Consider the following 11,607-nt stretch of genomic DNA (forward strand, 5'->3'; position numbering starts at 1 on the left):
CCTGTATCAGTACAGGATGGGGGTTTGATTAACAGTCAATTCGCATCTTTCCTACAAGTGAAATTTTCTCTAAAAAAAATCAGCCTGTATATGTCTCACTTCAGCAAACTGTTGCATCTACATGATGACCTTGTAACAAATGTGTGGGACACTGGAGAAGCATTTTTGCAACCTCAGCATAATTTTGTGATTTTAACAGTTTATGAACCGTTGGGAAAACGTTGTATCCCTAAACGAATGCTATTTGTTATTAACTTGTTATTAGTATTATGTCTTGAATAGGTTTAAGGTGATTATACTTTCAGCTGGTAATCAAAGTCAACCTGTGTAATACATGACCCCTGGGTTCAAACGATTGAAACTTATTAAAATACCACAGCCAAGAGTTGCAAAAAAGTAGTTTACTGGTTAACAATATTATTTAACAATACTGCAGACTTATGTAGCTGTATGGTAATTTTATTGGCATAAGACGGTAATTCTTGGGAAGAAAAAAAGATTTTACAGTTATAGGACAGAATGATTTCCGATTTTGTTTTATTAACATTATTTGTAATTTTCTCAGATCAACACATTGTGGTCCAGTGGTCACGTTTATGCCATTGATCTACTTCATGATCTTTAAAACCAATTCTCAATTAAAGCTATTACTGATTACCAGTTTGTAAAACTATAATATCACCCAAGAAGACTAAACTTCAGATTTATTCAAAATAAAACAGGAAAACGTGGAATGTTAGCTTGCCATCTGTTTTCTTGTAGCTCAATCTTCGTTTCAGGATGTAGAAGTTGTCTTTGTCCCATTCTCATAATAAGCTATTGTAAATAATATTTATTTCCTATATTTGTTCATCCTTAAGTTATGAAGATGTATCTGTAGGGTGTTTTTGTAGGGTATTTGTGGGACTTTCCTCCAAAGCTTTTTGAATGCATCCTGTCTCCTTAAATATACTGTGCTGTTTCAATGTCATAGTTTAAACTCAAATCCAAATTCTCAAGTAGCATGTAAGGTTTTGCCCAAAATATACAAGTAAAACAAAAAAAAATTAATAGGAACTAGAGATAAAGAGGATTGATTTCAAAGATGCAGCATCAAAATTTCATTATTTTACAAGACGTATTTATATTTTCTTTTTATACCAGTGCAAAATTACACATCAGTCAATGCACACAGTTTCAATACATTTCCCAGTTATTTCTTGACTTGTTACTGACTGTGTATTTGTCGGTGGTTTTAGGGAAGTGGGTAAGCTTGATGCACCAATTTGTGAGTTCTTCTTCATACCCTGTGTACTTTCTCCATTATGACGGGCTGAACCTTGACCTGCCTGAAAGTGACTGGTATTAAGTAATGGATTTGTGTTATTAATCTCCATTGGTGATGATGTATTATATAGAGCATCCACTGGTTTAATGTTTGGGCTTTGGTTATTTGTCTCAGGGCTAGTACTCCTGTGTACTGCAGAGGACACAGGTCTGGTAAACTGCATAATGCTTTGAGTAGTTGTTGTGGTGTAATGAGAGACAGGTGTCTTGACAGAATCGGCAGATACATCGGAGCTGTTCAATACATCAGCTTCTTGTAGATTCTCAAGACCAAATGATCTTAGGATGTGATTATGAACATACCAACGAAGCCTGTCAAATCTTCTTTCTTTTGTGGCAATGTTCTGCATCTTTTTTTCAAGTTGCCGTTTAGAAATTGGGCTTTTTTCATCAACTTCCTCGTCAGTGATAGCTCTACCCAAACATTTTGATGTCCACTGTTTTCTGAATTGGCTGATTAACTTGTTAAGGCCTGCTGTGTTTCCATGAATCAGCTTAATTAAGTCTGGCATGGCTGTAAAGCATAAATAAAAACTAAGTTAGTTCCTTATCCTATAACTGGATATTCCATATTTAGGAACAAACTGTGTTACTAGAGACCTTAAAATTTTTTTTCCACCAGTGGAAGATGTTACTATGAACATAACTTAGTTCCAAGTCTAACACTTTTTTTTTCTTTTTTTCTGCTTGAAACAATTGTTTATTGTGCCTAAGTAACCTTAGACTTCTCCATTTATATACAACAGTGGTATTTGCCACTGATGCGTGATCACAGGTCGGCAGATTCTTCCTGTTGTTTTCAACTGTTTCATCTGTCCTGAAACAAGGCATATGCAATGTCTTAGACAGCACGATGCAGTCTTCCAATATTTGTAGCATTTGTTCTTGGATCCTTGTCTTTACTAATGCTATCCAACTCAACTGAAATATTTAGTTTAGACTTTCACCTTGACCACATCTCACTCCCAGGAGGCAGTTAAGTGATCATTTCTTTCCAAACTCTATGACAGTGTATGTATGGAGGAAATGTATCGGAGATATAAGGTATGATTCAGAAAATTAAAGACACGTTACCTTCATCAGGTACATAAAGACCTCCATTGTTCGCAGTGCTTGGTGAATCAACAGGGACCTCAATATTTTTTAGGTGAGATGATGGATTCTCACAATCTACTGGTGCATCAACAAGTAAACATGCAGCAAACTGCTTAAGTGTAAGGTTCAGAGAAGCCTCATCAAGCCACAGGCACCCCACTGTTACTGGCTTCATTGGTTTGCATTTCCTTTTCATTTCTGCTTCCCAAGCCTTAGCTTTTGCCAACTGCTGATCCTCTTTATTTCCTGAATTCTTATCCTGCAATTGGAAAATAAGTAATAGAAACCAGTCCGTTGCATATATGAAAAGTAAAAAGCAAGGTCATTTTGACATTATATTCGTCTATGAAACAGTATAATTATGTAACCATGCACTCACTTAATTAGACTGATGGAATATGTCAAAGAAAATATTTTATAAGTATCGGATTTGTTAAGTGTCAATTTTCTTTGTTTCCTTATTCCTATTAATTACCAGTAATTTGGGTTAAGAGATAAAGGAAATTGAGACACAACAGATGTACTGTTATTTTAGAGAGACAGTCAGTGCTATCTGGGCAAAACATTTTTTGTTATTTAAGGAAGCATGCATTGCCAAAACATTAGTCTTTTTTTTTTTTCGACAAAGATTTAAAACTTACTTGACAATGTTGAACAAAAAAATCAATGTTATCAAATATTCATTAAATCTGTCATATCTCACCTTTTTGTCAGATTCACCATCATCTTCCATCTCTTCATCCAGCACCCCTTCATCATCTGACAAGTAACCATGAGGAACAAAGAACCCATCATCATCTTCATTATCTTCTTCACCATCAGCTTCTTCTTCGCCCTAGAAAAAAAAACCCTTTCCCAATGAACACAACTACACTTGCTCCCAACTGCACTGTATACCCGTCTGGTAATCCTTTGTTTTCTTAGAGCGGAAGATTTCTTTAAACTAACGATCAGTATAAGATACAAAGAAACTCACGTCTGATAGCTACCTGTTGGCAGATTTGTGGTCAGGCTGGTGGATACAATCCCTTGCTTATATGACAAAGGGAATATTCATTGCTGTTTTATTGTACAGTTTAACCAGGCAGGGGGGGGGGGGGGGGGGGATTCCCTTATTTGATCTAAAGGGGTATGTGCTGCTGAACAGGGTAAAAGTTTCATTGTCTTGGGTGCCAAACAGGGTATACAAATTATTTTCACTTGACAAATTGAACAGGATGTCTTTTTAGGATCAGAAGCCTTGATAAAAGAGCGTAAAATATCAAATTCCATGATGTTAGTTTGAAATGATTATTCTTACTTCATTCTGTTTTCTAAATGAAACAAATCGTAAGTCATAAAATAAGGTCTCAAACAGGGTAGTGGAATTAACAATGTTTTTCTGGAGTCAGGATCTTATAAGGCACACCTCTCCCTAGACTTTCCTGGAGTGGCTCCATCACCCCCCCCCCCCCCCAGGTTTAACTCCACTAGCTGGACACCCATGCCAATTTCTTACTATTTTGGCAACAAATGATTTCTACCAAGTGCTGTATTTAGCACTTGAGTAGTCCTTGTATTTAGCATGACGATGAGCAATAAATATTTCTCATGCCTTTATAACAATATTTTTCACACATTAATATTGGTATATCATTTGTTTATATTACCTCACTGTCAGACAAACTTTCTCCAGGTTCCTCTTCTTCCCACTCATCATCACTGTCCACCTCATAGTCAAACAGTTCCTAAAGAATACAACAGACTTCTTAGAAACCAAGTCCAGTTCAGTCCAGTATATTCCTTCAATTTAAGCAATCCTGTAGCCGCGGAGTTGCATTGAGTGATTAAACTTATTCCCACGTTCCTCTCTCTTTAAATCCACAGGGATGAGAAGGAGAGGAACTTGGAAATGAGACTGCCAAGGAACCGTTAAGACAAGTTATGAAGACTGTGTTACTGTACGTCTCTTCAGTTATGACTTTAATGTACTAGTAAAGGAATGTGGCTAAAAAAACGATTCATGAGAAGAAACAGCCCAACTCAGACGAGCAAATTTCATCACTCAAATTTCTAATTTGTTAAGTTTTACATGAATGAATTCCTACGCTAGTTACTTTTTGGAAACAATACTCATCATGCACAAAGAATTTTGTTCACAAATGTGGCTTGCTGGTGAAATTCGCTTGTCTGACATAACATTAACACTAATAATTATTATAAGGGCCATTATGAGTACAAATTTGTGTTGCGTAAATCACTTGAACCTCTCCACTAGCTGCCTTAGGGACAGAGTTAAGTGGCCATTATGAAGAGGCAGCTTTTAGTTTAGAGTTACAACTGTACTAAATGAATGTGAACTACGTGGCAAACATATTCACCTACATGCACCCATACCCGTAGGCAGAAATGATGTATCTTAAAGTCCCTAATGAGAAAAGAACAATTAAAAGAAAGAATGAATGTTCACTGTTTTACTGTACCGGGTCCTTCTTAAATGGGTTTTTCGGTGAAATCTTTTTGCTTTTTTTCCTCCATGTCCCAAAATATGCTGGCCTGTAATTAGTGTGAAACTGAAGAAGCTTGCATCTCAGACCACTTGTGGGTGACTCCACTGTCTTTGGTTCAAGGATTTCAATGCTTGAATTGCTGTTTTCATCAATGTCAATAGGCACCTCATTTTCTCCGTTGCTTTCTATCTTTTCAGTAATAGTGGACAGCTTTCTTTTTGTGCATGTTATTATTGGCTTCCTTTTATCTAACTCTTTTAAATACGACACAGATGCTTTCTGCAATAAAATTATTCAAGCAGTCATTCAAACTCAGCCTAAATAATACAGCTCCAGTACCAAGATACGTTCTTTTTAAACTATGCAAGCTCTCACAGGGACAGATGTAGATAAAACCTAGCTGACAACTAATTTTACCAGCTGAAAGAGAGCTTACCATTAGCTCAAATTGCTCTGGAAAACAAAGACGTGGAGTAATTTGGAAGGAGTAGTTGAGTAAAAAAGTGGTGTGCGACATACGCAGACTGCAGACTTGCAGACTGGCAGGTCAACCAGGAAAACTTTGTTGTGGAATGCTTTAACAGAGTCCCTATCCCTTAATTTTAAGTCATTTAAAAGTCTAGTTTAGGGATAGGGACTCCGTTAGAGCATTCTACAACAATGTTTACTTCCTTTCCCTGCCAGTCTGCAGTCTGCGTTTGTCGCACAGCGGTAAAAAAACCAGCTTAACTAATAAAAAACCTGCGTAACTTTTCCTTAGCTACATCCCTGTTCATATTAAAAACACTTTTTGATTCACTCAACAGCAGCATATACAAAGCAAATTGAAAGGAGAAACTGGCAGTTTATCAGAAATCACTTGGGCCTTCATTTCACAAATAAATAATGTGCCATTGCACAATGTATACTGATCATCAATGTACCGTAGTTTTTGTGATAAATACAGACTGCATGCATACTTCTGTCACAAAAGCTTTTTTAAAAGACAAACCTGGCTTCTAAGTCCCTCATCTAAACAATTCTTTAAGTCAAGTGACAGCTCTCTGCGCCATTGAGGAGCAACAGTCATTCCTGGTTTGACCTCAAAGGGCTTGAATCGGTTGTTGTTCTCTGGCAGCACAACCTTAATGTAAAATCACTTCATGTTTTTAAAATCTATAAACTAGCACTGTATAATTTAGTTATCAACTTTTTTCTCAAGGTTACCCCAAAAGCAAAATTGCTGAGATGATTTTCATCATCTTTAGCAGCCGCTTTATATGCTATGATTTGTCAGGGCTTTTGAGGAAAGCTGGACCAAACCAGATTACATGTAGATCCACCCATGTAAACCCATCCCTGACCTATAGTTAGGAATTACATTCCCCTTAAGACTTTATAATCAGTCATCAGAAATCAACCAACTGACTCAAACAACGGTTCATCAATGTTATCAAAATCTCTTTAAAGCAAATTATTCCATTTATTTTTAAGCTGAGAGTGCAAGCTAAAATAATGTAGACTTTTGAGGACCACTTTAACAAAACCCTTTGAAACCAATAGAGAGAATTAAGCTTGGCTAATGTACCAAGTTTTATAAGAACAGAACAGTACAAACATGACTTGTATCAGAAAAGAGTCAACAATGAATTATAATATTATAGTCAAAACTGTATATAACGGCCCTGTATATAGCAGTCACCCAGTAATTTACGGTCACCAGACAACATCCGAAAATTTTCAGTTGCCTTACATTTTCTGCAAAGTTGACCTGTACATAGTGGTCACCCTGTATATAATGGTCACCTTGCCATTTCCCAAGGGTGACTGTTGTGCACAGGTTTGCATTGTTAGCAACATTACACAGTGCTTCCCACCTCTCTGTTATAGTGATTTAGTAAATATTGTACCTTTGGTGTTGGAGTAGGAGGCTTGTTGAAAAATTTTGCAAAACTTTCTTGGACCTTCTGTCGCTTTCGTTCCTAACAAGAAGATCATATTAAAGGAACAGGAGTCATAAGACATATTTTTAGTACAGACGGCACATGTAAAACATTGCTGGGTACTGGTTAGAAAAACGGGAATATATTTTATATTTGAGACTTTTTGCCACAGTAAGCCTACAAATTGTTTGGTGTTGTGTGCTACACTAAAAGCATAAGTGGAATAATGTCATTCAAATGAACTTTTTATCCTACAAAACCGGCAAGTACATAACTCAGACTGGATCAGCTCATTTAATTATGAGGGAATACAGAGACTTTTATTTAAATGAGTTGATGCAGTCCGAGTTTTGTACCTGCCATATAAAAAATATAATATTTTCACACACTTGTAAGGAAACTTATCATATTAGATCACCTGTTCTTCCTCTATGCTCCTTTTATCTGCTTCTCTTTTTCTTTTTTCTTCTAACTTGGCACTAATAACATGGAGACAGATCATAGTTATACCCATAACTGTGATTGTGGAAATTTCACAACCATAATTTCATATTAAAGTCAGTTATACTAACTAATGTCTGACATTTAGCTCAGTCAAAATCTTTATTTTTATGGCAGAAGACGGAAGTTATGTCTGGCTTTATTATATCCACTGCCCCTGTAAATAAAAGTGATATTGACCGGTACTTACTTTTTCTCTTCTTCCTTTTTTCGCTTTTCCTCATCTCTTTTTTCTTTCTTTTCTAACCGTTCTTTTTCTTCTTTTTCTTTCTTTTCCAATCTTTCTTTATCCTTTCTTTCCTTTTCCGCTTGCTTTTCTTGTCTTTCTTGATCACGTTTCCTTTTAGCCTCGAGTCTTTCCTTTTCCTTCACGGCCTTTGCATCCTGTTTTTCCTTTAATTTCTCTTCCCTCAGTCTTTGCTTCTCCTGCCTTTCCTTTTCCTAAAAATAAAAATTTTTCTATGAGTCTTTAAAAAGGACAGTATTAGAATAAATCGAATGGATACCCCAACAACCCTGGTCAACGCACATTTTTGAGAGTTTATTACCAGTTGTCACAAGTTGAAGTACCTTACCCTTTCTTCTTTTCTCTTTTGTTTTTCAGCACTTTTTTGAAGTGGTGTTCCACCATTTACCTGAAAAACATAGATTTCAAGTTGATTAATTTTAGGCAGAGCTAAAATCAGAAACTTTGTTCATCAGAAAACAACTACATAGTAGTAAATGAGGTGTCACATCTAGTGACCGTAAACAAACAAGCAAGATGACTTGTGCAAGAAATCTGAAAATTATCTACTTTGGGTTTCCGTGCGTAACAACTTTTGCACATTTTGTGAAATCTGGAAGTGTCATTTATTCACACCACAGATTTTAAGATCAAAGAATGAGATTTATCAGTTGTGTTTGTGTATGAGTGGTACTTTGCTTGCCCATTTCAAAGCACATAGGGAAATTTACTCTATTAAAATCAGTTGTACTGGATATTGGAAAACAATGACACATTAGGGCATGTTTGACATTCTTACTAGACTTAACTATGTCGGTAATATTAAAGATTTTATTTTGGTCACATTAATTATTCATCAACTCATTAGGATCAAAGGTCTTTTATACAGCTTTACAAATGACTATTAACAACCAATCATTACCAGCCCAAGGTCTTGATATTAGGGTTGAGGTCCTTACCAACTTTGTCGAAGAGAGATAACACATGCAGGGCTACTATTAAGAGGCAGGGGCTGGGGATATCCCTCCAGCCACTATGAACGTGGCCCCCCGGCTACTTTCAAAAGAAAATAGAAGAAAAATAGAACCAAAAGAAACCCCCAGCTGTTTAATCCTCACCTACTTGTTGTATTTACCTGGCAACTTAAAATCTTAGTGACAATTCCACACATGTATAAAATATAATATATAAAAGGTGTGGTAAATTCCCTTACAACTTATCCCCACTTAACATGCTTATATCAAACTGGCAAAGAAAAATTTTAGTTTACTGAAGTTGTCAACCTTACAGACCTTTGGAAAATTATGCAATAATATAATGCTACATGATGACGCTGTGTGGTGATGTATTTATAGTAACAAAACCTTATTAGACTCCTTACCTTACTTTTACGGTTCACTTTGGTGGGAGGAGACTGATCTATGATCATCAATTCATTTTCCCCACAAGAAGAAATACCCTCTGGAGAAGAAGTAATGTTTGCTATTTTCTCTCCAGCTGTTGTCTCTACACCATTTTCTAAAATCAAGCACTTGGGTACTTTTGCTAGATCATGGGAGGCCTCTGGTTTTACTGAATTCTCTTTCACATCAGGAGGAGAGGGTGCACCAGTGACAAGACCTCCATTTACTTTGATTTTTTCATCAATGTGTGATTTGTCCTCCGAATTACCATTAGTAAGTGAAGAAACTGAAGCTTTAGAACAATCAGAAGAAGTTGATGGGGATGAATCTAATCTACCAAAGGGTAAAACAGCTGAAAGAAGAATATAAACAAATGATTTGCATCTTAATATACAGACTGTATCTCAGTTCATTGCAAGAAGTACAATAATAATGATAATTATACTACCACAGGAGAAATTTCTGCAATTTGATTGGCTTGGAGCAGTGGTATTTCAGCTTAATTTGAAATACCTACATGTGAAAACTACAAACCTTTTGCGGGTAGTAGTATAAACAAATAATAGCATGATTTGTACGTGATATGCCGCATAAATACCACTCATGATATTTCAAAATTGTCTCAAATTTCACTCGCCTAACAGCTCATGAAATTACGTATAACAATTTTGAAACATCACTTGTGGTATTTATGCCAAATATCACTACAAATCATGCCATTACCTATACCTATAATAATAATGATAATAATAATAATAATAATAATAATAATAATAATAATAATAATAATAATAATATACACTTATATAGCACTTTCCTCTTAGTGATCCAAAGCACTTTACAATACTAATAGTAAGTAAACCTACTAAAATATTACAATGACTTAATTGTTAAAAAAACATGAATTACAACTGAAAAGCACACTTAAAAAGAAATGTTTTGTGATCAGCTCAAAACATGTGTGTAAACTGACTGGAATGGAATTCCAGATCTTAGAAGCCGCATGTGAAAAAGGTCTGTAACCATAGGTTTTAAGGTTATACTTAGGCTGAAACTAAGAGTCCTTTATTTCCAGAGCGCAATACGTTTTACTTCTGTTGAACTAACACCAAGAGAAGGAAGACTAAATTGTTTCAATTGTAGAGGGCATCAGTTTATAAATAACAATAATTATACTACTACATGAGAAATTTCTGCAATTTGATTGGCTTAGAGCAGTGGTATTTCAGCTTACAAAATAGCTACTTGTGAAAATTACAAAACATTTGTGGTTGGTAGTATAAACAAATAATAGCATGATTTGTACTTGACATTAGGCATAAATACCACTCTTGATATTTCAAAATTGTCTCAAATTTCACTCGCCTAACAGCTCATGAAATTACGTATAACAATTTTGAAATGTCACTCATGGTATTTATGCCAAATATCACTACAAATCATGCTATTACCTATACCAATAATAATAATAATAATAATAATAAATAATAATAATAATAATAATAATGAAAGCCGGGGTTTGAAGGCCTTCACAGAGCATACACCTCTACCCAAACTTCCCTTGAGTGACCCCCCTACCCCTAATATCGGACCCTGCACTCGCTTGTCTTGTCTCTCCAGTGGTTTTTAACCTTGCGTGTTCATACTCAAGTCTTTGTTCCAAATGTTTTATTGTTCAAGTTCAAAGGTTAAATACTGAAGGAGCCATTAAATCGGACTATTGATGTGTTTCCTTACTTCATATATATCTTTTTATTTCATTTTTATTATTACTATTTTTTTTTTTGTTGTTTTTTAGCAGTTGAAAGAAACTTTTATTTAAATACTAATAATTATTAAACCGGTTGTAACTTATTGGGGTAAGATATCTTTCCTGAAGCCCCATACATTTTATATGCATTCATGTTTCAACTCCATTCTGTCCTTACAGGATTTTGCAAATAAATTATGTAGATGTAGATGTAGACATTCATAACTATTTGTGCTAAATAGCATGAAATTGTTGCATGCATAATAAATTTATAGGGTTGTACGGAAATCTTTCCAAATTTATATTGAAATAGGGCCCAAGGGTAAGATTAAAGCCTTTTAGTCGATATTTTGGATAAAAGCTATTTTGGCTTTCGTTACTTTTTACATTTGGCGTATAAGTTCGTCACATTGTCGCATAAACTCGTCATTTTGCTCGTGCATTCAGTATGTTTTTTCTTCTATAAAGCGACGGTCCCCTAAAGGTAACGAAAGCCGATGTTTTTGCACGCATTTTAACAAACCTTGCTTGAGTCTTTTGCATGGTGGACTTGAACAATCATCTCTATCCGATTCCCTTGCAATTGCTATAAAGCACAACACATATCCAAAATGTTAAGCTCAAGTTGTTGCAACTAAATCCGAAAGAGGCAAATTTATTTTAGCAGACTGCACTTGATATGAAATTTTATAAAACCTACCTTTGCTTGTTGTTTCGCTTTGAACACGAGCTTCAGAGGTTTCACCGGGATTTCTCATAGCTTCAAGCTTTTTAAGGTAACTATAACACCAAGCAAAATGTAAAGAAACTAGAGAAAAAGAGAGAAAAGGCGAGAAAATAGAAAAGAAATGATCTCAAGCGAAGATTTGTGTTGAAAGTAGTGCGCTCTTCAAAA

General features: G+C 35.4%; 1 protein-coding gene across 1 annotated transcript; it reads right to left on the bottom strand.

The window, feature by feature from the left end:
* Nucleotides 1–381: 381 nt before the first annotated feature.
* Nucleotides 382–11,593, bottom strand: LOC140936265 (uncharacterized). Its single transcript, XM_073385705.1, has 13 exons — nucleotides 11,413–11,593; nucleotides 11,236–11,298; nucleotides 8,941–9,314; nucleotides 7,909–7,968; nucleotides 7,524–7,774; nucleotides 7,251–7,311; nucleotides 6,800–6,871; nucleotides 5,902–6,033; nucleotides 4,884–5,189; nucleotides 4,071–4,148; nucleotides 3,125–3,256; nucleotides 2,401–2,680; nucleotides 382–1,840 (listed from the first exon to the last, which is right to left on the bottom strand). The coding sequence occupies exons 1-13, from the start codon at nucleotides 11,468–11,470 to the stop codon at nucleotides 1,158–1,160; spliced, it is 2,550 nt and encodes an 849-aa protein (XP_073241806.1). The 5' UTR covers nucleotides 11,471–11,593; the 3' UTR covers nucleotides 382–1,157.
* Nucleotides 11,594–11,607: the final 14 nt, after the last annotated feature.

Source organism: Porites lutea, chromosome 5 (assembly GCF_958299795.1).
Source record: "Porites lutea chromosome 5, jaPorLute2.1, whole genome shotgun sequence".
Lineage (NCBI taxonomy): Eukaryota > Metazoa > Cnidaria > Anthozoa > Scleractinia > Poritidae > Porites > Porites lutea.

What these genes read in the sequence shown, in the direction of transcription:
- LOC140936265 (XM_073385705.1), bottom strand. Translation starts at nt 11,470, where the DNA reads ATGAGAAATCCCGGTGAAACCTCTGAAGCTCGTGTTCAAAGCGAAACA. An exon ending in AAAAGAGAAAAGAAGAAAGG is followed by an intron (nt 7,775 to 7,908) that starts GTAAGGTACTTC and finishes TTTTATTTTTAG; the next exon opens with GAAAAGGAAAGGCAGGAGAA. An exon ending in ATGAGGGACTTAGAAGCCAG is followed by an intron (nt 5,190 to 5,901) that starts GTTTGTCTTTTA and finishes ATTTTATTGCAG; the next exon opens with AAAGCATCTGTGTCGTATTT.